General features: G+C 44.5%; 1 protein-coding gene across 1 annotated transcript in view; it reads left to right on the top strand.

Annotated features, from left to right (window-relative positions):
• The window catches only part of LOC128066803 (neuronal acetylcholine receptor subunit alpha-7-like), a 154,049-nt gene that overhangs the window by 67,873 nt on the left and 58,740 nt on the right, over positions 1-27,436 (top strand). Inside the window, 1 exon segment of the mRNA XM_052659918.1 lies at positions 7,179-7,288. Coding sequence (XP_052515878.1) covers positions 7,179-7,288 — 110 coding nt within the window.

Genomic DNA, 27,436 nt, shown 5'->3' with positions numbered 1-27,436 from the left:
ATTGGCACATAATTCATCAAGATAAAACTAATTATAAATTTTGATAATTATTAAACAAAAAATTGGAAATCTACATCTCTACCAAAGATGGGGCTTTGTTTTAAATTCATTAATACATTCACAGATGACTAGTTTTTATTGCTAAAATTGAGACATACAGATTTCACGATCAATTCTCTAACTTTTAAAAATAGAAGTAGTAACATGTACAGTTCAGAATGAAGGGCAGTTTGTGATAGCAGCATTACTCATCTCCTTGAACTTCTTACAGATTATATGCCCCAAATAATAGAGTTTGGGGGTCTTCCCTGAAGGATTTAAAGCAACTTGCCTCAGTGCGTGGATCCCACCTGCACACCTGTGCCCTCCAACTCCAGCGTCCCTCCTTTTGCCAAGGGCACAGGGTCTGTTCTCCCATGGAAGCCAGCCCTTCCTCAGGGATGTGGTCCTGTTTCGTGGCACCTACTGAGAGCAGGGCTTTCACAACTGCCCCTGTTGCCTTAGGCATCATAATAGTGTCTGTGTCACTCTCGGTATACAAATATACTGCCCTCTAGGGCTTCCCAGGTGGCGCTAATGGTAAAGAACTTGCCCATCAATGCAAGAGACAAAAGAGACATGGGTTTGCTCCCTGGGTCAGGAAGATCCCCTGGAGGAGGTCATGACAACCCACTCCAGTATTCTTGCCTGGAGAGTCCCATGGACCTAGGAGCCTGTCCATAGGGCCGCACAGAGTCGGACACAGCTGAAGTGACTTAGCATGCACGCATACTGCCTTCTGTCCCCATGAAGTCGCCTAGTGATTCCCTGGTTTTCTTTCACCTTTACAGCAACATTGCCCTGAGCAGTGCCCTCCCACCCCAACTGTCCTCGTTCTCTCCCTTTGCATTCTCACTTAAACTCACCTTCATCTGGCTGTGTGTGCAGGCGTGCTCAATTGTGTCTGACTCTTTCCAACCTCATGGACTGTAGCCCGCCAGGCTCCTCTGTCCATCGAATTTTCGGCAAGAATACTGGAGTGGGTTGCCATTTCCTTCTCGAGGCTGTGTGTGAGCAAATCACTAACCCCACCCAGGTTACTACATATTATGAGTAATATTTTTCCCCAATTTTTTTTAATGAGAATTTTCAATTATACCAAGAAGTTGAATTTAGAGTGAGCACCCATATACTTGCCTCCTGGATTCTATAATTACTTCTGCTATACTTGCTTTAGCCTGTATCTGACCTTCCATTCATCGAGTTTATTTTTAAATTCAGCTCAAAAGTAGAGGAGTGGGCAGTGATGTCCTTTCACCCATATATTTCACAGAGATCTCAAGAGTCCAGAGGTCTTTTGTTTTCTTTCTTTCAAGGTAAAAGTATTTGCATACAATGCAGTGCACAAATCCTAAAAGTGTATCTGACAGTGAATTGCCAGTAATGCCTTCAGACCTGCAGCCCCCATCCCTATCCCGTGCAATCAAGACTGTCATATAGCTCTGGGAATTCTGGGGCATAATGCGAATGCTTTCTTCTTGACATAAAACCGTCCATTTCCCATGCCCTCTAAAGTGCAGAGCTGATGTGGACATTTTTCTCCTGGAAGGAGAGACACACTGAATTTGCTCCTGACATGTCAGATCATGTTCTCTGAGCCTCTATTTCTTAGTCCTCAGTAAGTGATTTGTCTTCAGCAATGAATGTGATTTGGCATTTTTTTTAAACGAGTGTTGGTTTCCAGGAAAAAACATAACTGGATTATTACTTACTGCGTTGAGTTCAGGTGCTCCATAAATAGACATCCTCGCTTTGGAGGATGTCAGCAGAGGCCTCAAAATTTCTTTCAAGCACAGCATATTTCTAATTAAGACTTGCATTTGCGGAAACATCTGCAGCTTCATTTGTTTTAAAACTCACCTTTTTATCTCATGTACCTTTTCAACTAATCTTTTCAAGCACCTGCTTTGTGGAAAAGCATTGCAAGGCCATGCGAAGGGGGCCCAGAAAAGGATGAGAACCAGTTTCTACTTGCAAACCATTTCCAATCTGGCTGTGTAATTTACACTCTAAAGAAGGTTCAGCTATGAAGACCAAGTACCTACCTAGAGAATTGGCAGGAGGCAGGCTGGCTGTGTAGACCGTGGAGTTGGCAGTACAGAAATCAAAGGAACAGGAGGAAAGGCAAGGACTCCATGTATGTGGTGATGGGAGCCTGAGTGTTTCTAGGTGTGAGCTCAGTAATTAATGCTTCTTCCCAGGCTGGGCACCTTTGTAATGTATGTCTTATACAACTGGGCGACACATTTTATCTGGCACCTGTAGCTCACAGAGCAGCTGTAGTAATAGCTCCCAGCTGAATTTTAAGGAATCACAAGAATCTTGGATTTAGAACAGACCTGAACAGTTATCTAATCAAAACCTCTGCCTACTCTGTTTCCATCTGGAAAGCGTTGGTATTCCTAGTGTGGCCTCAGCGTGGACCTGGGGAACTCAGACGTCACCCGCACAGGCCTTGGAAGCTGCCCCAGAGCCATTGATAAGATAACCAGATTGATTCCTGCTCTTTGTGTTTCCCAAACTGGTGACCAGCCTGGCCTGCCCAGCCTGGGTAATGGGGACAGAGGAGAAGTGAGGCTTCATGCTGAAGAGGGCCAAGGCCAGAGTCCCCAGGGAGGGAGGGCAGCAGCCTGGACAGGAAGGGACAGAGGGCCCAGGAGATTGCTCTCAGCAGTTGGTTTTACTCTCCCTTATTTCATGTTGCTGAATTCCTGTTCTGAAAAACTGAGTCCACGTAATCTTTTCTCTAGATATTTGAACTCTGAGGTCAACATCCTACAAATGATGGGTTTTCTATACATTCAAAGAGAAGAGGCAGAAAAAATTCTCTTTGACGTATAGTTTGTTGATTGTGTTTTCCTTTCTCTTACCTGCCCTTGATTTGTAGGAATTTACTGTTTTTAGAGAACCCGAAGGAAGAGAAAGTGTTTGATCCCTCTGTTTACTTCTTTATATTCCTAGGAGGAAGCAGCTAGTGTATTTTTTCTGCATATTAGTTTTATCATTTGGGGAGTCCTGTCAGACATAATCTGATTTGATCTATGAGAAGAACTGACAAGCCATTTCAGTTTCTAAAGAGATGTTTGAGCTATTTGGAGACTTAAAAAAAAGAACTTGCTTTAAAAAAAAAGAAAACTATCTTCTTTAATTGTGAATTTTTGACATTTTGACCATTCTTCTGGTTTCAGATTTCCCATCCTTCTGCTTATTTTCCACCTCCTAATTCTAATTATGGAATTAATAGCATCATAGAATATTAGATTCTAAACCATATTTATTTCTGAAATGCTTATTACCTTCTTCATTTCTGCATTCTTTATCAAAATAGAAATGCTACATATGTTGCTTATAGATGAAAGGTCAGTGGCTTGCTTAGGGCCTTAAGAGCAACCCACCATTAAGCAAAACCTATCTCCACTGAGAGAAGAAAGTTTTGGGACAGAATAAAGGAGGAGACCCACTCTCTTCCTCTGAGATCAGAACAGTTGACGGAAGAATGTTCAGAGCATGTGTGTGTGAGATGTTTCCTGACACCAACAGCTTGGCTGTAGTCTGAGTTAGCATTTGATCCTTCAGGTAAGGGCTCATTCCCATAGACTGCCCCCATTTGAGATACCAACTACAGACGGGGGCCGAGTGACCCACACTTCTGTCCAGCTGAGTTCACATTCAGACACTCCCATTCCCTGCCTCACATTCAGTACTTTCTTTGAACAGCTCCTGGAACTCAAGAGAAACCTTTTATCTTTGTTTAAAATTTATTATTGTGTATAATCTGATATATAATATCATATAATATAATATAAAAGATGAGCTTCCCTGTTTTCTCTGGGAGGGTTGGCACTTCTAGGTTCATGCCTGTTTCCAGGTGCCTGCGTGTGGGAGCCGTGCCAGCTCCTGTCTATACACAGATTTTGCTCAGCACCTCTGCCCTCAAGGCTCTGATCCGAGTGGGCAATGAGTAGTTTGGAGGATAGAACCCTACCCCCTGCTTGTTTATGGGCCCTTTTCCACATCCACTCTTAGGAAATCGTCATGAAAACCCAGGACAATGCTGCACTGAGGTTCCTGCTCCAACTCCTGACATTGAGCTGGCCTTTGCTCTCTCCACCTTTGGCTGAAGCTCAGTTGTTACAGCTCTCATGTCCTCTGGGATGTTGTGAAAGGGAAGATCCCTTTTCCTCTCAGAGTCATCATTTATCACTCATTTATCACACGCCTCCCAAGGCCATATGACTGACTTACTTTGACACTTGATCTCATTGCATCCTTATGGTGCCTGATGAGGTGCTACATACGAGCAAAATGCAGCTCAGAGAGGATGGTTTACCTGCTGGAGCTGACACAGCTCTTCTCTGCTGGAGCCTTAGGTACAAACCAAACTCTGTTTGATCCTAAAGCTCCCAGTGGCCCTCTGTTTCTGTTGAGAGGATGACAGAGACCAAACTTGGCTTTAGGCTAAGGGAGACCCCTAGAAGAGCAGCCCACCTTGTTGGGGTGCAGAATTTGCCTATGCAGACAGATTAGTGGGAAAGAACCAACCACAGTAGAGCCTGGGAGTCACCCAGCTTGAAGTCAAATAAGTTCTGAGTCCTGACCCCAGTGACCAACCAAAAAGTTGTCATTTCTCCAGGCCCCAGTTTTCTCTTGTAAATAAGAATAGTCATGCTGGCATCCCAGTGTTCTGGTGAGCATGGTACACATAGCAGACACTGAGCAAGCAGGCTGGCTGAGATACACGTCCCGGGGCACATGCGGCTAAGTAGGAGCATGGGTAGTGGAGATGGGCAGGGTGAGGAATTGCCAGGGAGGCTCCCTGCAGCTCAGGCCTGGTACCCTTAAGAGAGGGTTTTGTGTTTGACCAACAAAGCGCTCCCTCTTCCCTGCTTCTCCTCTTGCTGTGGCCATCCCATCAGCAGGCAGAGTAGATGGGCATCTATCTGCCACACCTACTTCCTGGGCAGTTCTGGGAGTCCTGGGGCCCTGAGCAGGGTAATGCGGAAGATGAATACCAGACTCTGCTAATCAGCTGCTGACCCAGAGGAGCATCCGGATATGAGAACATGGTCAGGAAAGCACAGGTGTTGGGCATAGAAGGGCTTATGCCCAGAACATGGGAGAGAAAAGAAGGGAGCACTGAGCAAAGAGGGCAGAGCTGGAGCCGCTGGAGCAAACAGTGTGGCCTTCCTGTAAAACCACTTGAATGAGATTGGCTCTTTCTGGGTGCTGTGCTGTGCTGTCCTTGTCCTCCCCCAGCCACACACTTCTAATTTAGAAACATCGGCCAGGTGGGTCACCATCCTACATGCCCCCAGTGATACTGCAACATGTTGTTTAGTTCGTGTCTTACTCTTCTGCAACCCCATGGACTATAGCCTGCCAGGCTCCTACGTCCATGAAATCTCCCCAGGCAAGGGTCACCATTTCCTTCTCTAGGGGATCTTCCCAATCCAGGGGTCAAACCCACATCTCCTGCATTGCAGGTGGATTCTTTACCACTGAGTTACCAGGGATACTTCAACAATTTAAGTATCAATATATCCTCCTTTTCATGGTCCATGACTCTGAAATGCTGATCAGTTAGTTCAGTTCAGTTGCTCACTCTTGTCTGACTCTTTGCAACCCCATGGACTGCAGCACACCAGACTTTCCTGTTCATCACCAACTCCCAGAGCTTGCTCAAACTCATGTCCATTGAGTTGGTGATGTCATTCAACTAGCTCATGTCCCCTTCTCCTCCTGCTTTCAATCTTCCTCAGCATCAGGGTCTTTCTCAGTCAGTCAGTTCTTTGCACACGGTGGCCGAAGTATTGAAAGCAGAGAAATGCTGATACTTACCTGCATATTCCGTCTTCTCTGACAAACTGGGATGCTTGTCTGCCCTTTCCAGAGGATGGTGGCATCTCTGGGGCATGCCCTTTGACTGCTATTGCCAGTTTCAGTAGCTCTAGACCCACACCCCTTGGCGGCAGTTCTCAAATCTTGGCAGCTCTGAACATGACAGGGTTTTTGTTTGTTTTTGTTTTTATGACTTTACATCAAACTGATCAGGTCTAAAATCAAACAAATTGATATGCAATCGAGGCATTTACTTTTAGGATAAATATGCATGTTTTGCTGCAGAAATAATGATTAATTATGAGGAATTGCCCCTGGGCCAGCTTGGGGTGTTGCATCGCATACCTTTTTAAATGTGAGAAAGTTTGCACTCAGAGCAGGTAGTCCTAGGGGGACTGAATACAGGATGGAGGCCTTTATGGCATCTGCTCTGATAATGCACACCTGTAGGAGCTGGTAAGTCCAAACCTGGCAGCCTTGCAGTCCTGGCTGGGTGCTGCTGGTTGCCAGCAGTGCAGGTGGGGTCCTACCTGAGCAGTCTTTACAAAGCCAGTGGACCTCAGGTAGCTCTGGGGTGCGTGGTCCGAGGGCAGAGAACTCCAGCAGTGGACCTTCCTCTTACAAAGATCCCTCAAGAACCAGTTTCAGGTTTAGTCCCAGAAAGACACACTCATGTTCACGTGCTTATAAATATTTCCTGAGTCTTACTCTGTACCTCTGTGTCCTGATTCATTGTTTTAGTACCAATGCCCATGTTTGCATTTTTGAGTTTTGGTGTCAGAAGCAGTATTCCTACCTGAAAATAATAATTCAAATCCAAGTACAGGCCCTTAGACATTTCAAAGAGGTACCCCTGCAGCTGCATGAAGTTGTTTTATGGAAATAAATCTTCGACATTTTTCCAATCTAGTTCTTCTAACTGAAATAATGAATTTATTTGTCCAGAGTGTCCCAAAACTTTGAAAGCGAAACAGTTTTCACTTGGCTAGGGAAAAAGTCCATCTGCTACAGGAGAGAAGGGCTCGGGGGCATGCAGTGGACGGGAATTAACTTTAATGCTGCCCTCTGACCACGGTCGTGGTGACAGCAGGATCTTAACTGTGATTTTTATGCTACTCGTGGTCATTTAGTAAGGGCTTATTTAATTCCCAGTTTCCATATGTTTTACAGATAGCAACTCAATTATGCAAATGAGTGTCTGGAACTCTTTTTGGTTTTGAACTTATCTAATAATCTCTCATAAGATATATTAGCAGGCAAGAAAGCAAAGTGCTGCTAATGCTGCCGTCTGTGTTTGTCAGACTTGGACAGATCACTATTTACAGTGGAATGCATCCGAGTATCCAGGCGTGAAGACTGTTCGTTTCCCAGACGGCCAGATCTGGAAGCCAGACATTCTCCTCTACAACAGGTAAGCTCAGTGGACGAAAGGGAAAGAAATGAGTTTATTCTTGGGTGTGTTTTAACAGTCAAGCCTATTTGAGTACTTTATAGAAATTCTGGGTACTTTATCTATAATTTGGGATTATGGATTCTGATGAGGCTTTGTGGGAAGCAGCTCTGTCCTGTGTCTGGCATTCTCTGTCCCAGCACGCAGGCCTGCAGCATCCGACACGCTGCCCTCAATGGCTGTGTCCACAGGACTGTGCATTACAGATTTGTAGGTACTTGTGTACATATTGGCACTGAGACGTTTTTGCATGTAGTCATAAGTTTGCCTCTGAATGACAGCAGTTACAGTCACAGCAAGAGAAATTGCAGGTCAACAGGATACATGGCTGGAGTCCACTGTCTGGACTCAGGTCCTCATTTAATGCTCTGCCATTGTGCACTGAGGGCACTGCGGGGCGGCTGAGCACAGGAGACTCATCTCTAGCCGCACTCGGAAGCCTGTACCTGATGGGAGAAGGGCAGTCGTCATCTTCTAATAGTCCGTCTCCTGCGGTCAGGAAAGGAAGGGTTTGTCAGTCTGCCAAGTCCATCTGATTTGTGGAGTGGAAGTCCAGAAGGCGGGTTTCTATCCAAGCAGATTAAATTTCTTGAAGCACCAAAATTTCTTGCTAAACTACATAGTAAACTAAGGGAACTCAGAGCCTCTCTTTCCAATAAGAGACGTGATAACTGCCTTCATACTCACGAAAGCTATTTCCTAGTGACGGCTGCTGTCTCTGGTCCCACTTGGAAAAAAGGAATCCCAGCACCTGTGTGACTCAGGGAAACAGTGCTGCCGTCAGCTGCTCCCTGTGGGCACAGTCATCCCTCAGGACCAGCTGATGGGTTTGTCCTACAAGGACTGCTTCCAGAAGGCTGAGTGATTTTATGTTTCATATCCACTTTGAATTCTCTTTCTTTCTTCCTGGTATCACATTTCACTTGAATCCTTGGGCCTGTCTCTAGAAGATTACCTTGGCTGATTCGCCACCACCCTCCAGTACCTTCACTGAGTTCCAGCAGCCGAGTTTTGTACGGTGTCTCAGGTCAGCAAAAGCAGTCCCCTATTGAGTAGAAGCACATGAGTCCCCATGCCTGCTCCTTGGCCGCTCTGTTTCCTAGGGGCTATATTAGCTGTCCAGAGCTGCCAGAAAAAAATAACCACTAACTGGGTGACTTAAACAACAGAAATTTATTTTCTCTTGGAGGCTGGAGGCCCCAGGGGTCTCAGGTCCGCAGAGTTGGTTTCTCCCGGGGCCTCTCTCCGTGGCTTGTGGATGGCCGTCTTCTCCTGTTTCCTTACATGCTCTCCCTGTGTGTGTGTGTCTGAGTCCTCATCTTTGCTTGTGAAAACATTAGTCACGCTGAATTAGGGTTCACTCTGATGACTTCATTTTACCTTAGGTTTACCTCATTAGAGATTCGGTTCGATGCATGATACTGGATGCTTGGGGCTGGTGCACTGAGACGACCCAGAGAGATGGTACAGGGAGGCAGGAGAGAGGGGGGTTCAGGATGGAGAACACGTGTATACCTGTGGCGGATTCATGTTGATGTATGGCAAAACCAATACAATATTGTAAAGTAATTAACCTCCAATTAAATAAATTTATATTAAAAAAAAGATTTGGTTTCCAACTGCAGTTTCACTTGGAGATACTTGACCGTGTGAATTAGTTAGGGGTTCAGCCTATGACTTTCATGGGGAGACAGTTCAGTCTATAACAGCAATATTGCCATTGACTGCTTAAGGACAAGGGTTTGGATGGACTAAGTGGGTGTAAATCTTAGCCATAATATTTACTATGTCTGTAAGTCTCAGATGCCTCCTTTGCCCAATAGGGTAAGTAAGTGCCAACCTCACAGTCTGGAAGAATGAACTGCAGATACACATAGCATGCTTGGTGTGGTACTCAGTAAAGAGTGAACAATCTGTAAAGGTAGTTGTGTGCTCAAAGGCATGGGGATGAGAATCTCAGCTTTAAGTAAGATGGTTTGACATTTTAAAAAGAAATGCCAATAATGTTTTTCACTGTTCCCAACACAGTTTTTTCATCTGAAATAAAAAATAAATATGGTAGAATTTTTAACAATGAGGTTTTAAGTGATGGTTCTTATGACTTACTTTTAAGATCTTAAACCTCAGTATATGTTTGGCGTTTCTGACATTCTAACTAATGAAGAGTTTCCAAGAATTCTATACATACTTGAATTTCAAGGAACAAAGATGCAGCCATCTCTTTCTGACAGACGCCACCAGGGACCAGGCCCCAGGAATAATCCATCCCCTTCTTCCTCTTGTGTTTCCCCTGGAGCTCCATATAACCATCTCCCCTCTTCTCCTTTCCATGTGCCTGTTGACTGCCTGCACCAGCCTGTAGCACAGTGTCTGTAGAGACTGCCTCCTTTCCTGCATTAATTTTCTTCGGAGAAGTGAGATGTGGGGCTTTTTACCTAAAGTAACTGTTGACTACATGGCTGGCATGTCCACATTGGCACAGTGTGGGGTAGGAAGGTTAAAAAGTTACCGAAGCCAGCTGTAGACACAGCACCAGTTATCTTTCACTGCTTAAGTGACCCTGAATTTAATGGCTTAAGAAAAAAAACACTATGCCTTTGATTTCTCACCATGGGAGCTGGCCTGGCCCGTGTGGCTATCTCATAGCTGTTCTGTGAGATGTTGGCAGCAGGCAGTGGCTGGGGCTCAGATGAGCTTGTATGTGGGGGTACACCCCCGAAGCTGGTGGTGGTGGTGATGGTGCTGTGGGTGGAGCTCAATCTGGGCTGTACCTGCACCACCTCAAGTGCCTCTTCCCCTCCTGAGCCTTTTCCACGTGGCCTGGTGAGTTCCGGAGAGGCATGAAGTGGGGCTGCCTGGCCCTTAGGGACCCAGAATAGGAATTCAGACCAGCCCTTCACCTGGTCCTGTTGGGCAAAGTAGGGAGGGCCCCAGAGAAGGGAGGAGAAATCAGTCCCCTTCTCCAGGGCACCAGGGAGGGAGGTAGGGAGGTCAGAGTGAAGACTGGGGGGAGTGGAAGGACCAAAGCAGGCATGCATAATAATGAAGGAGTGCTGAGTTCAGGGCGCCTGTGGGGCCAGGCGGACAGGGAGATGCAGGGTGACCCTGTTATCCCTGCCTCCGGGGGCTCCCTCTGCTGCCACTCCTCCTGCCCCAGGTATGTGTGGGCACCACCACCCCAAACTCTGCTGCCTCCTCTTCCACCTACTGTTGGTCAGCTCAGGGATGTTCCCCGACTCCCATCAGTTATCCTTGCCCCCCTTAGTGTGGGGCCCTCATCTTCTCTCACCCCCAGACCTCAACTGAACTCCCCTCTGACTCCAGACACCTCTCTCTGTCACATGCTCTCCTAGAAAGAGGTTCCTGTGCCCCACCACCTGCAGGTGCTGCCCCCCACTTCATGGGCTCCTGGAAAGCACCTCACAACTATGTGTGTACAGACAAGATGGAAGGAGGGTGGGGTACAGGCAAGAGGCGGAGGAGCCAAGGGGACGACCTGTGTGATGCTGGTGCTGCTAACGCCAACAAAGGAAGAAAGAGGAGGAGGAAAGTCACATTGACAGCCTGGAAGATACGAGCCTAGGTATCTGAGTCTAGAAATGAACATGGAAAGTAGCAAAAACAGGCCTGAGCTTAGTGAGATCCTGACTTTCTGATACTCTGCTATGGGAGATTTTGAGAGAGGTTGAGTTTAGTACTTTGCACCAGCCAAAGGTTCTCAAACTGATGTATTTCCTCGGTGAGCCCATGCGGTGTTTCATTACATACATGTGGCGAGGGTGGGGCCACTTCCTGGAGGAGGGGACGTGCCGCCCTTCTGTGTGAGCCATGGTTTGGAGGGGAGCATTGATTCACGTCAGGGGAAACATCACCAACATGTATGTAACAGTTCTCCTATTCCAGCTCAATTTTGTAGTCCAGGTGTGAGCCCCATGTGGTTTTTGAGATAGAACCCATTTTCTGTGCTTCGAAGAGGTTGGGTCTCTGCATCATTTCTGGGAGGGGCTGCTTTATTCTCCTGATGGGTGGTGAACAAGTTGATTGCCCACCAGCTGGCTGGGTGGCTCTGAGGTGAGGACAGGGGCTAACAGCAGCATCCCTGCTAGATGACGAACCCAGTGATTTCTTGTCTGCTTCATTCTGCTTTAGTTTAAGCCTGCAGTTCAAGGATTTGTCTGAACACAACCTTACTCAAAGTGAGTAGCGATTCTGGATGGCTTGTTACCATTTTCCTCCCTCCTTTTTGGCTTTCAATCTTCTGTATGATTACATTTATTGATGTTCTAGAATAGGGGATACAAATCAATAAAATGGTTACCTCTGGGAGGGACAGAAGAAAGGGGCATGAGGGAACTTTCTGAGATAATGGAGTGTCTGTATCTTGACTTCATGGTGGTTATAGTTACATGAATATAATCTGCATCAAAATTCAGTGAAAGCCACACACCAGAAATCTCTGTTTGCTGCTTGCAAATTGTATATCAGTTTGAAAAGTGTGAATAGGTTAAATGGCAGATGGTTCACAGTGAACTGAAAGACACAATAAGCTGTTGATACAGAGCGTAGCAAAGAAATGCACAAAGATGAAAAATAAGAGAAATGCTGTGACTTGCAGAATAGACGGAGATGTTCTTAAAGTGTTAACTGAAGCCTAAGACAGAAATAATAAAGAAAATGAGGGAATAGCAATGTTTAAAGAAATAATGGCTAGGAATTTTCCAGAAATTATAAAAAATACCAGTCGTCAGATAAAGGAATCCCGACCGATCCTAATTGGGACAAATGGTATTTACTGTAGTTCCTGTCTTTGGAGGACAAATCACTCCAAAATTTAAGAATTGCTGCAACCTCTCCCAGTTGCTGTGCCTCAAGGATTTGGGGAGGGGTCCAGTAGGTGGTCTGGCTCCAGGTCTCATGACGTTTCAGCCCAATATTGGCTGAGGTTGCAGTCCGCAGGGAGCCTGACTGGGGTGTCCAACCGGGTGACTCACCCAGATGGCTGGCAAGTTCATGTTGGCCCTTAGGAGCCTTAATTCTTATACACATGGGCCTCTCTATGAGTTGAATGTCCTCATGGTGTGGCGAATGGCTTCCCTCAGATTGAGTCATGACCTAGGAAAAGCTACAATGCCTTTTGGGTAGAATGAAAGGCCTAACTGGTATCAGCATCGCTTTGCAGAGAAAAGTCTGAACCCCAGCAACATCTTAGCCACCCCTGCATTGTGCAACCCTGGGTGGCTACCTTAGTCTCTCTGGACTTCTCAGTTCTTGAGCTGTTTCATCAGAAAATCCTGTGACAGTAATGGAATCTTCATTGATGAATGTAATTTGCTGATGTTTTTGTTGACTCTGTATTTTTAGGACTGCATGGGGTGTCAACCATTTTCTTTTTATAGGCTGTGCAAAACCACATTCACACATCTGCAGGCTCCTGCCTGGATCTGAGGCTGCAGGCCCCTGGCCCCAGCCCTCTATCTGTCACATACTCCCCTGACCCTGTGGCTGATGGCAGAGCCTAGAAGGAGGGGAGGGTGGTACACAAAGGACACACCTGGGTGCAGTGTGATCTGACCCCCAGGGGTTTGCAATTGTGGTGATCAGTGAGTCACCAGTGACATAGAATTTATTCTCTTCCCTAAGTGTCTTAGGGTCCCTTGGACATCAGCCCAAGACGAGGATTTGAGTGCACGTAATCTGAGAGACTCAGTGGGACAGGGGAGGGAGGGAAAACAATACAGGATACTTTAAAAAGCTACTGCTATGGGCAGTGGGGATGTCCAGGATGCTTATCTGCCGACTTCCTTCTGTGATAAATTGACAGCTGCTTCTAGGAATGTCATTCTGCTTGCCTGTCCCATGCATGAACAGGAGCCTTGGGCAGGGCTGCCATGCCAGTTCTTGCCTGGGCAGCTGTCAGGGCCTCAGACATGGGGAGGATGGCTGCCGGCATGGTCAACTCAGTGCAGGTGAGCTGGCTGCTGAAGTTCCAGTCATTTTCACCTTGGCCTCTTTGGAGATCCCATCCTGGCTCTTGAGGGGAGGGCAGCAGTGATTGAGTAATGAGGAAGCATCCTGGGACTCAGGCAAAGTGGAGGAGGCAGGTAGGTAGCAAAGATGATAGAGATGAGCAGGGACTTGCATCCTTGTGAGTGGCAGTTGCTCCCCTGGGTCAAATCATGGTATCATAATGGTCCGGGTATGGAATAGGATCTTAGGGAGTGAATACCTTAGACTCAGTGCTGTCGCTGCCATTGGCTCCAGAAGGGGGTTCTGGAGTTGGTGCTCCCAGGCCCATCATGCAGCTGTGGCTGGTCTGGGGGTGGGGGTCAGGGTGGAGGCATCATGTCTCTTGATGGGGACAGGAATCTCCAGGTGAACAAAGGTGACTTTTCAGCTTTGGATCTTAGAGAAAGAGGCTTTAGGGAATGCTGTGATAGCACCTCCATTATCAAATCTGACCTAATCTGGAGGGAGGCTGTTTGTAAATAACATGACGTGGCAAGAGGGTAAAGCAGTTTTTAGAAAGTGAGTGGAATCTGCCAACCTGTGTCCATCCAGACCTCCGCCTTCTCACCCCTGCTGCTGTTGATGTTTGTTTTTCATCTGTCTCTTTGCTCAACCAATATTTAATGAAGGCTTACATGCTGTTGTCACACACTGTTCTAGGATCCCAGGATACAGCAGCCATCAAGATGGACAAAACTCCCTGCCCTCTAGAGAAAGGGAGAGAGAGGGGGGAGAACATGCACCCAGTTTTGGGGGCTGTAAGAACTGGGGAGGGAGCCTCACACATGTTGGAGCCAGATGTGGGCTGTGAGACCGGAGAGGGAGACCATGGAAAAAATCAGAGCATCAGGGAGGTGAATGCTCTTGGCAGAAAAAACAGGCACCTAGGCTTCAGGAAAGATGGTGAACGGCTTTGAAATGCAAAACATCATAACCATCATAAAATAAATAAAATGGTGAAGGAGAGAAAGATAAGCGGCCATCTGTGGCATCTCCGTGTGAGGTCACCTGCGCCTCCCAGGTTATCAGATGTTCTAGTGATCAGTAGGCCATGGTCCTTGAACCACCTTTCAACTTTGCAAGTTCTCGGACTGGTAGTGATGGAAGTTATCCCAGTCCACTGAGAAGCAGATGGCTTCTGTCTGATGGACTGACTTCTCTGTGAATAGATGGGGTCGGCGTTCCTGGTCGCCTGTGTCTGTGTCTGCCCTTTGGATGCTCCTCAGAAGTGGATTTTCATGCCTTGCTGTTTCCCTCATTAATTAATGACTTAAAAAACGTCTTTGACACAAATACGTTAATTTTATATTTGTGTGTCATGACTTTATCTTTACAAGATGTATCTTTTTTGGATTACCCTGAGGCAGGAACTTGTCATCTAGATCTGTCCTTGGAACAGAAGGGGCCAGATTGGTGGGCATGAGTCAGGTGAGGGGATCAGAGATACAACGGGTCCTGTCCAAGTCTACTGGGTCTTTGCTTTTATTTTGAATGAGACAGGAGAGCCTCTGCAGGATTGCATTTCCATTTTTGCTCTCAGTAATGGTCAAAATTCAAATTCATATTCTTTCTCTGACTTGCTAGCAACTGATTTCCATCCCACGGTTATCTTGTTTGGAAGTTGTTATTGCTTCTTTTCTGCTTGTACACTCCTCCCAGCTTACGGCAGTGGTTGTGTTTTATCTGTGTTTGTTCCTCCAGTATCTTGGTAAAATCGGGATGGAGGGCACATGGATGTGCATACTCACTCAGCCGCCGGGAGCCCAGAGACCCGGCTGCCTCATCCTGATTTGGAGCCCAGCCTCTCCGCACAGCATGGACTGCACTTGCACATCTCTAGTGCCCTAGCTTTGCTCCACTCTTTCTGGAAAGGGCCGAATGGCTCCAAAGTCTGCATTAGCGTTCACATCTCAGGGCAAGGATGTATGTGTGCTTAGTTGCTCAACTCGTGTCCGACTCTTTGTGACCCCATGGACTGTAGCCCACCAGGCTCCTATATCCATGAGGATTCTCCAGGCAAGATTACTGGAGTGGATTGCCATGCCCTCGTCCACGGGATCTTCCCAACCCAGGGATCGAACCCAGGTCTCCCACGTCACAGGCAGATTTTTTTTTTTTTTTTTTACCATCTGAGCCACCAGGGAGGCCCAAGTGCAGGAAACCGGTGCACAAAGAAGTTCAGCCCCTTGCCTGAGATCACCCAGCAGGACATGCCTGACTCCAGAGTACTTGCCTCTAGTTGTGCTTTTAGAGCTCTTGTGTTTTATTTTTCCACAGGTTAGACAAATTGACATCACTCCTCTCTCCCTCCCTCGGAATAGACTCCATTTTCAGACCTTCTCTGGCCATTCTGTCTCAGCTTCTCTTTCTGGAAGGAGTGAGCCTGGCTTCTCCCAGTTTCAGAGCCACTGACGGATTTCCAGACCATCACTTCTTTATGATCTTTCCTCATTGACAACCGACTTTTCCTTGAACAAATCCCTTGCTGGCCAGCTTGGAATGACAGAATGCAAGCTGCTGGGTGAGAGCTGGAGCAGAATTTCAGAGAGCCAGGCACTGCAGCCAGCAGTTTTCTAGGGACGGCTTTGCATCCAGGGTGGCGCTTTAATACTGTCTTCCTACCCATGATGCCAGGCTGCCTCAGGAAGCCCTCCGCTCCCTGCACCCTGAGGGCTGTAAGACCCATCCAGCCCAAGAGACTGGCTTTGGCAGATGAGTTTATTGATCTTCCTGGCATCAGACATGGAGCCAACTTGGCTGTAAGGGTCTGTGTAGTAAATACGTGAGACAGGAATTCAATGGGGAGTTTGGTCATCCTTCAAAGCCTCCTGCGGGAGTGGAGGGGCCAAGGTCAGCTCTCACTCTGCCCTCTCCCCAGCCTGCTATGGGGGTTCCTACAGGATTTCCACTGCCTACCCAGGCTACAGCTACAGTCCATGGGGTAACAGAGTTGGACATGACTAAGCAGTTTAACACACACACAAACCCACACACACACCCAGGCTATGCTCACTGGCCACCCACACAGAGGAAGGAGAGCAGGGGAAGTTGTGATTGACAAGGACAAGACTTTGTAGGAGCGGGTGCTGGTTCTCTTCTGAAGCCCTCAGGACCTCAGATGTGCAGGGGCCAGGTCAAGCTGAGTGTGTCCACGGCATGCCTTGAAGTCTGGAGGAACCAGGACCCCAGGCGGGTGTGTAGCTGATGCTATCAGTTCTGCTCAGGGGGATCATCTCAGGACACACCTTCACTGTCCTTGAGGCATTTGTAGTCAGTCACACATGGCTGTATCCTGGTGGGCTCACCTGATCTGAATTCTGACTGCAGTGAAGTCTTGTGGAGTTACTCTCCCTCACTCACAATTAAAGAAACTGTTTCTGAAACACAGAACCAAGGCATTGGTGTGTGTGAAACACAGGACAAACTCCCAAACCTTTGACTTTTGCAACACTTGATGACCTCATCATGGGTCTAAGACAAGGGCTCATCTTATAGAAAAGATCATCTTATAGAAAAGATAATGTGAGTCAGGGGTCTGGCATCTTAGAAAGCTCTGGAGGAGAGAGATGGTCATCTAGTGGGAGGGGGGAGAGGTTGTTTCTGGGAAGGGGCCAGATAGGACCCATCTGCTAGGGGCAGTCCTGGCACAGCTATTAACTGTATGCTTTTCACTTTTAAGAGTGGCCCAGCTTAGGTAATAATGTGGTCCTCCCAGAACAAGTGGCTACAAGGAGACAACAGTTAGATGAAGGCTTGGAAGCCAACAGGACAAGACACCTCATGCAGAAACTAGATGAGGCCATGGCTAGGGGGTCTTAGAGCAGACCGTGAGTGACAATCTTGGGAGGGAATAAATGTTGCAGGACCCCCAATGCATTGCTTTAAATTCAAGAAAGAGGGTAATGAACAGGATATTAGGCCAGGATGAAGTACAGTAAGGTATTCAGATCCAGCCAGCCAGACATCTCCTCCAGGACTCTGCCCTTGACACCCTGTGCCGTCTCTGCCTCTGGGATATGGTGGGCCTCAGAGAACTTAGTGTTTCTCAGCATCATGTCACATGGCAAATACAGTCTAACACTCAGGTTTCTTGCCTCTAGCCAATGAGCTTTGTCAAAGGGACCACGTTCTATTCATATGTTTTTTTATTTTTATTTTTTTACCAAAAGTGAATGTGGCAAAAAGCACATGCTAAGTCACTTCAGTTGTGTCTGACTCTTCACAACCCCATGGACTGCAGCCTACCAGGCTTCTCCGTCCATAAGATTTTCCAGGCAAGAGTACTGGAGTGGGGTGCCATCACCTTCTCCAAAAAAGCACATGGAAGGCAGCAAATTAGAGTGAGTGGATGCAGTATTGGGGGCCATGACCGTGGTGTAGTAGGGGATTGCTGGAGGCCTTAATGCTTGGCACTCGCAGCTCTAGATGGAGAGATTCAGTCCCAGCACAAGTAATTCTGGCTTGTTTGGGGCAGCAGTGTGGCTTATGGGTCATAACCCATAGAGTTTATCATTCTCTTTTCTCCACATTCCATACCAATCTATCATGAAGGAGTATCCAATTTAAACTGCTCCAGTTATCTTTTAGCATGATTTATAGTCTTTTATTGAAGATAACAGTGACATGGAACAATGGACTGGTTCCAAATTGGGAAAGGAGTACGTCAAGGCTATATATTGTCACCCTGCTCATTTAAGTTACATGCAGAGTACATCATGTACAGTGCCAGCTGGTTGAATCACAAACTGAAATCAAGATTTCTAGTAAAAATATCAATAACCTCAGATACGCAGATGATTCCACCCTAATGGCAGAAAGTGAAGAGGAACTAAAGAGAATCTTGATAAAGGTGAAAGAGGAGAATAAAATCTCTGGCTTAAAACTCAGCATTCAAAAAAATAAGATCATGGCATCTGGCCCTATCAGTTCAGTTCATTTCAGTTCAGTCGCTTAGTCGTGTCCAACCCTGCGACCCCATGAATCGCAGCACACCAGGCCTCCCTGTCCATCACCATCTCCCGGAGTTCACTCAGACTCACATCCATCGAGTTGGTGATGCCATCCAGCCATCTCATCCTCTGTCGTCCCCTTCTCCTCCTGCCCCCAATCCCTCCCAGCATCAAAGTCTTTTCCAGTGAGTCAACTCTTCTCATGAGGTGGCCAAAGTACTGCAGTTTCAGCTTTAGCATCATTCCCTCCAAAGAAATCCCAGGGCTGATCTCCTTCAGGATGGACTGGTTGGATCTCCTTGCAGTCCAAGGGACTCTGAAGAGTCTTCTCTAACACCACACTTCCAAAGCATCAATTCTTCGGCGCTCAGCCTTCACAGTCTAACTCTCACATCCATACATGACCACTGGAAAAACCATAGCCTTGACTAGATGGACTTTGTGGGCAAAGTAATGTCTCTGCTTTTCAATCTGCTATCCAGGTTGGTCATAACTTTTCTTCCAAGGAGTAAGCGTCTTTTAATTTCATGGCTGCAAGTCACCATCTGCAGTGATTTTGGAGCCCAGAAAAATAAAGTCTGACACTGTTTCCACTGTTTCCCCATCTATTTCCCATGGAGTGATGGGACCGGATGCCATGATCTTCATTTTCTGAATGTTGAGCTTTAAGTCAACTTTTTCACTCTCCTCTTTCACTTTCATCAAGAGGCTTTTTAGCTCCTCTTCACTTTCTGCCATAAGGGTGGTGTCATCTGCATATCTGAGGTTATTGATATTTCTCCCGGAAGTCTTGACACCAGCTTGTGTTTCTTCCAGTCCAGCGTTTCTCATGACGTACTCTGCATAGAAGTTAAATAAGCAGGGTGACAATATACAGCCTTGACGTACTCTGTTTCCTATTTGGAACCAGTCTGTTGTTCCATGTCCAGTTCTAACTGTTGCTTCCTGACCTGCATACAGATTTCTCAAGAGGCAGGTTAGGTGGTCTGGTATTTCCATCTCTTTCAGAATTTTCCACAGTTTATTGTGATCCGCACAGTCAAAGGCTTTGGCATAGTCAATAAAGCAGAAATAGATGTTTTTCTGGAACTCTCTTGCTTTTTCGATGATCCAGCGGATGTTGGCAATTTGATCTCTGGTTCCTCTGCCTTTTCCAAAACCAGCTTGAACATCTGGAAGTTCACGGTTCACGTATTGCTGAAGCCTGGCTTGGAGAATTTTGAGCATTATTTTACTAGCATGTGAGATGAGTGCAATTGTGCGGTAATTAGAGCATCCTTTGGCATTGCCTTTCTTTGGGATTGGAATGAAAAGTGACCTTTTCCAGTCCTGTGGCCACTGGTTAGTTTTCCAAATTTGCTGGCATATTGAATGCAGCACTTTCACAGCATCGTCTTTCAGGATTTGAAATAGCTCCACTGAAATTCCATCACCTCCACTAGCTTTGTTTGTAGTGATGCTTTCTAAGGCCCACTTGACTTCACATTCCAGGATGTCTGGCTCTAGATGAGTGATCACACCATCATGATTATCTGGGTCGTAAAGATCTTTTTTGTACAGTTCTTCTGTGTATTCTTGCCACCTCTTCTTAATATTTTCTGCTTCTGTTAGGTCCATACCATTTCTGTCCTTTATCGAGCCCGTCTTTGCATGAAAGGTTCCCTTGGTATCTCTAATTTTCTTGAAGAGATCTCTAGTCTTTCCCATTCTGTTGTTTTCCTCTATTTCTTTCCATTGATCGCTGAGGAAGGCTTTCTTTTCTCTTCTTGCTATTCTCTGGAACTCTGCATTCAGATGCTTTTATCTTTCCTTTTCTCCTTTGCTTTTCACCTCTCTTCTTTTCATAGCTATTTGTAAGGCCTCCCCAGACAGCCATTTTGCTTTTTTGCATTTCTTTTCCATGGGGATGGTCTTGATCCCTGTCTCCTGTACATGTCACAAACCTCATTCCATAGTTCATCAGGCACTCTATCTATCAGATCTAGGCCCTTAAATCTATTTCTCACTTCCACTGGCCCTGCCACTTCATGGCAAATAAATAGGGAAAAAGTGGAAACAGTAACAGATAGTTTTCTTAGGCTCCAAATTCACTGTGGATGGTGACTGCAGCCATGATATTAAAAGACAGTTGCTCTTTGGAAGGAAAGCTATGACAAACCTAGACAGCATATTAAAAAGCAAAGATACTACTTACTGACAGAAGTGTATATAGTCAGAGCTGCAGTTTTTCCAATAGTCATGTATGGATGTGAGAGTTGGACCATAAAGAAGGCTGAGCGCTGAAGAATTGATGCTTTCAAATTGTGGTGCTGGAGAAGACTCTTGAGAGTCCCTTGGACTGCAAGAAGATCAAACCAGTTTATCCTGAAGAAAATCAACTCTGACTATTCATTCAAAGGACTGATGCTAAAGCTGAAGCCCTGATACTTTGGCCACCTGATACGAAGAGCTGGCTCACTGGGAAAGACTTTGATGCTGGGAAAGTCTGAGGGCAGGTTGAGAAGGGGGCAACAGAGGATTAGATGGTTGTATGCCATCACTGATTAAATGGACATGGGTTTGAGCAATCTCTGGGAGATAGTGAAGGGAAACCTGGCATGTTGCAGTCTGTGGAGTTGCAAAGCGTCTGACATGACTTAGTGACAGAATAACAACAACCAATGAGAAGTTATAAATAAGCTGAAAAATACACTAGGGGAGTTCACCACAGCAGACAAAAATAAATAAATAAAAACAACCAACTAAGGAAGTTTCAAGTTTGTAAAGACTCAAGTCATTTCAGTTCCGTCTGAAAGCATTACTCAAGGATATATTTCAGCAATATAAGAATAAACCAAGGAAGATTTCGTTGCCTCCCCCAGGTAGCTGGGGAGGGTTGGGAAATTCTGGGAACAAAACTCCTCAGGTGGAGCTGGAGGCAGAGGGTGTCCTGTGGTGCTGGCTTCGTGGTTAGGAGTGGACCTCCAACTTGCTGAGCTGGGAAAGAAAAGGGAGAGAAAATCTTGGTTCAAATACTGACTGGAGTACAGTCCGAAATTGTTAACAAAGAACCTCTGAAAGTCATTGTTCAGTTTAAATATTTGATAATATTTTAATATGAATAATAGCAAGAGATTTGGTTGGTAAGAGATGGAGACGCAGAGCAGTAACAGTAGACGTTTGCTGTGGGGCTTTTCTGGTCCATGAATGATATGCATACCTTAGTTAGATACACAAAGGCACAGCACTTTAAATAGTAGAAGTGAATCAATGTGTTAAATATCTGAGTAGCTAACGGAGGAAAATAAGTGGTAATAGCTTCCAAACCGCTAGACACAAAATAAGGAATAAAAAATTGTCAGTGCACCTGATGCATGAATAGAAAAATAAGCAATATCAATAGTAAAAAGACAACTTACAGAAGAGCAGAAAGTAAAACAATCTCTAATTAGAAAAATGCAAGTAGGTTTAAGTCCCATAACAATTCCCAAAACAAAATAGAGTCTCTAATTGGTTGAAAGCAAACAAACAAAAACCAGCTTTATGACATGTTCATAAGATAGATTTTAATCAAAATGATTGAACATAATGAAAATAAAGCCATCAAATAAGGTGTATCTGTAAAATGCCACAGAAAGACAGCAGATTTAGCAGTTCAGGACCACACTGTTTTCTCAGTAAACTTGCCTTTAATCAATATAAAAGATACTCATTTTGTTTCTTTTCTTGTCCTTTGTCTTTAGTTTTTATTTGTTGAATAAAAATACTGCTAAATCTGATCTTTCCAAGGCCAAAACAAAACACACACATTTATAAAAAAGGAAATTCCAAACGAAAATTCTAGTTCTTTGAAAACATCTAAAAAATGAATGAATGAAAGAACATATACGTAAATTGAACACCTGATGGTAGCAGGTGATTTTGTAGGGAAATAAAAATTACTAAATATGCCTACGAAGTATAAAATCAGAATAGACTTAAAATACATAAAATTGGAAAAGTTTGGAAAATATTTACATTTTAAAAGGTACCTTTTTACATAGCAGCAAGGAATAGATAAATATATGTTGAATAAATTATTCTGGAACATGGATTAAAAAATGGCAAATTTATAAAGCTAACACATATTAGGTAGCATGGTGAAGACATCTCAACAGAAGGGAACAGCTGACAGATCTTACATGTAAATAAGAATGCAGATACCTGATGAATTCCAGCAGCACGCTGAAGGAAAAATACCACGTAAGGCGGGCAAGGATGGATTGATTTGGTAGGTTTAGTAACAGTTCATGTTAGTTTGTATCCATGTTGAAAAAAAAGAAACGAATTAACAGAGTCAGAAAAACAATATTAAATTCAGCTCTGATTCTTCATGGAACACATTATAAGGCAAGACTAAAAGGAAATTTTAATGATTGGATAAACACAATCCACAGGAAAACTGCAGCAAACATAAACTTGCAGTTGAGAATTTAGATCCACGTCCAAGTCAAACAGAAGGCAAAGACAGCAGGTATCTCTTCTGTCAGCAGTCTGCTGGAGGGTGTAGCCAGAGCACGGACAAGAAAAAATGAAAAATAAGAGATCTAAATATAGCAGGAAGACACAAGGGCTGCCTGTTACTTCTAGTTGATTATTGGCTTAAAAATAGATTCTGCTGACAGACTTGGAGCTAGAGTTGAGTAAGGAAGATGAAATAATAGCTACACATCAGTGACTAACAGGGAAGCAAGATGGAAAACAGTGAGGAGGATAACTGTGAAATATTGAGGGGTAAATCTGGGACAACTGCACCAGCCCATGAGAGCTGAATTTAACAGTTGTTCGGTCTCTGTTGAGATTATGTCTTTGCTTCCTTGTCTAACATGAGTATATAGTAAGTCTATGAATTTCATCCATCTTTGCCTATCTGGGATTAAAAACTCACCAAAGCACATAAGAAAAGTGAACGTTAGTTGCTCTTTCGTGTCCGACTCTTTGTGATCCTGTGATTATATATAGCCCACCAGGCTCCTCTGTCCGTGGGATTATCCAGGCAAGAATACCAGAGTGGGTAGCTATTCTCTTCTCTAGGGTATCTTCCCAACCCACGGAACGAACTGGGGTCTCCTGCTTTGCAGGCAGACTCTTCAGCATCTGAGCTATCGCACCTAAAAGAGTATGTAAACAGAAGTACCATTGCCGCAGGGAAGTTCCAGGGCCAGGATTTAGAACCTAGAACCGCTCTGCCCCCGTGCTAGCAATATCTGCAGTCCTCCTGCACCAGGTCCAAAGGTTCATGAGGAGACAGTGAGCTTTAAAAATTCCCAGGCTGCTCAGAGTTTTCTTTGGGGTAGTCCTCTAAGTCCTTGTAGCCCATATGGGTACCCTTGATCCTCCTACTCATTTTGACTTTTCTAATTGGATTTTCTGACTTCTGCTCTGCCTAAGAAGCTCCTGAGTACTTGCTAGTGGTGGGGGCTTCATCTCTACCTCCCCACCCCTCCCAGGGTAGGCTACAGCAGATGTGGAGTACAGCTCAGGAATATGCTACCAGTGGCCCGTGGACCAAACTTTGATAGACTTTGACCTGCGGGGCATGAATACCCAAGATATACTTGCATATCTTTAATCAGGTGGAAACTAGGAGGATTGGGGGCAGGAGAAGAAGGGGACGACAGAGGATGAGATGGCTGGATGGCATCACTGACTCGATGGACGCGAGTCTGAGTGAACTCCGGGAGTTGGTGATGGACAGGGAGGCCTGGTGTGCTGCGATTCATGGGGTCGCAAAGAGTCGGACACGACTGAGCGACTGAACTGAACTGAGGAGGAATTTGGGGGTTTGATATCAGGAATTTCAGCCCATACAATAACCTTAATTAAATTCTTGTCTCGCTGTCGAGAGAGAGAGAGAGAGAGAGAAACTGAATGATGAAGGATGCTTACATTATTGGTGGCCAATGATGAAAGAACTTATGGGACTTGATTCTAACCATCTGAGTGCTTCTCCCTGGTACTTACCTGGGTATTGCTTTTCATTTTTCCAGGATGCAGTAGTTTCAGAGAACTTTAGTAAATTGTTACAGGATTCCTTATCCACTTTGTAATCAACAGGCAAGATGTGTTATGACTATAACAGAGTTCCTTTGATGTTCTTAGTAAGCAGAACACAGAATGGGCTCCATTTTATAGACTTCCAGTAAAGAAAGTGAAAGTGTTACTCACTCAGTCATGCCCAACTCTTTGCGACCCCATGGACTGCAGCCCACCAGGCTCCTCTGTCCATGGGATTTTCCAGGCAAGGATACTGGAATGGGTTGCCATTCCTTCTCCAGAGGATCTTCCTGACCCAGGGATTGAACCCGGGTCTCCTGCACTGCAGGCAGATTCTTTAACTACTGATCTACGAGGGAAGCCCTAGACTTCCAGTGAGTGCCTCTAAAGAGTTGTGGCAGGTGGCCTCTTCCTGGCCTTCCAGAGGATGTTGTGATTTTCTTTTTGTCTTGGCTTTGTTGACCCTTTACCTCACTTAATGTAAAAAACAACTTCAGACTAAGGGCAAGTGAAAAAAAGTCTTCATGGTTCGACTAGTATCAATAGCCATTACAAAGTCTAATTGCTTCATTTCCATCCCCCTCTTCCCTCAATAGTGGTGTCATTTTATATATATATACACACACACACACATATCCGGGTGTTGGGGATGGACAGGGAGGCCTGGCATGATGCAATCCATGGGGTCTCAAAGAGTCAGACACAACTGAGCGATTGAACTGAATTGAACTGATATATATATATATATATAAATATATATATATATATATAAAATTATGGCATTTCAGTAATATTATATAAATGAACTCTTAACCTTTTGAGAGTGGCTAAATAACATTCCATAGTATAGATGTACAACATGTGTTTAAATATCCATTCATTGAGGGACATTTATGGTGTTTACAGTTTTAAGCTTCTGTAAATGTAGCTACTATGAACATTGATGTGCAGGTTTTTATGTGAACATAAGTTTTTATTTCTCTGGTATAAATTAGACAAGAGTACAGTTGCTGGGTTGTATAATTCATAGCTGTTTAGTTTTATAAGAAACTATATATCCATTTCAGTAGGCCTGTACCATTTACATTCTCAGAAATACATGACTCAGCTATACTGCATCTTCACAAGGATTTGATGCTATCCTTATTTATTACTTTGGTCATTCTCATAGGTATGTAGTAATATTGTGGTTTTAGTTTGCATTTCCACAATGACTAATGATGGGAAAATGTTGAACATTTTCCTATGTATTTATTAGGTATGCGTATCCTCTTTAATCAAGTATCTGTTCATTTATTTTGCTTTTGCCTAATTTGATCATTGCTGATTTGATTATTTATTTTTTACTCTTGCATTTTAATAATTCTTTATATATTATATTCTAACTATGAGTCTAGTTGGATATCTGTTGAAAATACTTTTTGTCCTTCTATAGCTTGTCAGATTCTTAACTGGATTTTTCACAGAGTAACGTTTTAAACATTTTTATTTAAATGATTCTTCTTGATGGGTTGTGTTTAGGTATCGAGTCTAAGAAATCTTAGCCTGCCCCTGTGTCCTGAAGATTCTCTCCTGTTTCCTTCTGAGTTTTATAGTTAAGGATTACATACAAGTCTGTGATTCATTTTTGAGCTATTTTTGTGAATTCTTGTATAATATGTGAGACTTCATTCAGAATTCTTTTTGCCTAGGATTTTCCAGGTTGTCCAACTCCTTTCTTTGAAAAGGTTATAATATCCCTCCTTTGAATTGCCTTAAGTCTTTGTCAAAGTCAGTTGGGCATATCTGTGTGGGTCTGCTGTTGAGTTCTCTGTTCTGTTCTTTTAATCAGTGTCCCTCCATCAACTAGTGCAATGTTGTCTTGCTTGCTTTAGTTTTAAGTAAGGCTTAACATTAAATAGTGTTTTTCCTCTCAGTTTATTCTTATTTTTCAAAATTGTTTTAGCTCTTTTAGTTCATTTTCCTATGTCTCTATAAATTCAGAGTGACCTTGTCTATGTCTACAAAAACCTTACTGGAAATTTGATAGCCACTTTGTTAAACCTACAGATTATTTGGGGGAGAATTGACATACTACGTTGCCTCTCCCAATGTGTGATTGTGGTTTAACTCTATGATTTTTTTTATGGATATTTTGTTATTTTCAGCATACAGGTTCTATAAATGTTTCATTAAATTTATATTTAAGAGTTTCATTTAATTACAGCAATTTATAATATTGAATTTTCATTTTGCATGGTTGCTTATAGACATCAGTTTAGTTCAGATCAGTCACTCAGACTCTGCAACCCCATGGACTGCAGCACGCCAGGACTCCCTGTCCATCACCAACTCCCGGAGGTTATACAAACTCATGTACATTGAGTTGGTACATCCAACCATCTCATCCTCTGTTGTCCCTTTCTCCTCTCACCTTCAATCTTTCCCAGCTTCAAGGTCTTTTCAAATGAGTCAGCTCTTTGCATCAGGTGGCCAAAGTATTGGATTTTCAGCTTCAACATCAGTCCTTCCAAGATTTCCTTTAGGATGGACTGGTTGGATCTCCTTGCAGTCCAAGAGACTCTCAAGAATCTTCTCCAATACAACAGTTCAAAACCATCAACTCTTCAGTGCTTAGCTTTCTTTATAGTCCAACTCTCACATCCATACATGACTACTGGAAAAACCATAGCTATGACTAGATGGACCTTTGTTGGCAATGTCTCTACTTTTTAATATCCTGTCTAGGTTGGTTATAACCTTTCTTCCAAGGAGTAAGCATCTTTTTATTTCATGGCTGCAGTCACCATCTGCAGTGATTTTGGAGCCCAGAAAAATAAAGTCTGACACTGTTTCCACTGTTTCTCCATCTATTTGCCATGAAGTGATGGGACCGGATCCCATGATCCTTGTTTTCTGAATGTTGAGCTTTAAGCCAACTTTTTCACTCTCCTCTTTCACTTTCATCAAGAGGCTTTTTAGCTCCTCTTCACTTTCTGCCATAAGGGTGGTGTCATCTGCATATCTGAGGTTATTGATATTTCTCCCAGCAATCTTGATTCCAGCTTGTGCTTCATCCAGCCCAGCGTTTCTCATGATGTACTCTGCATATAAATTAAATAAGCATGGTAACAATATACAGCCTTGATGTACTCCTTTT

This window comes from Budorcas taxicolor, chromosome 21 (assembly GCF_023091745.1).
Source record: "Budorcas taxicolor isolate Tak-1 chromosome 21, Takin1.1, whole genome shotgun sequence".
Classification (NCBI taxonomy): Eukaryota; Metazoa; Chordata; class Mammalia; order Artiodactyla; family Bovidae; genus Budorcas; species Budorcas taxicolor.
This window is presented reverse-complemented; position numbering and strand designations above follow the sequence as displayed.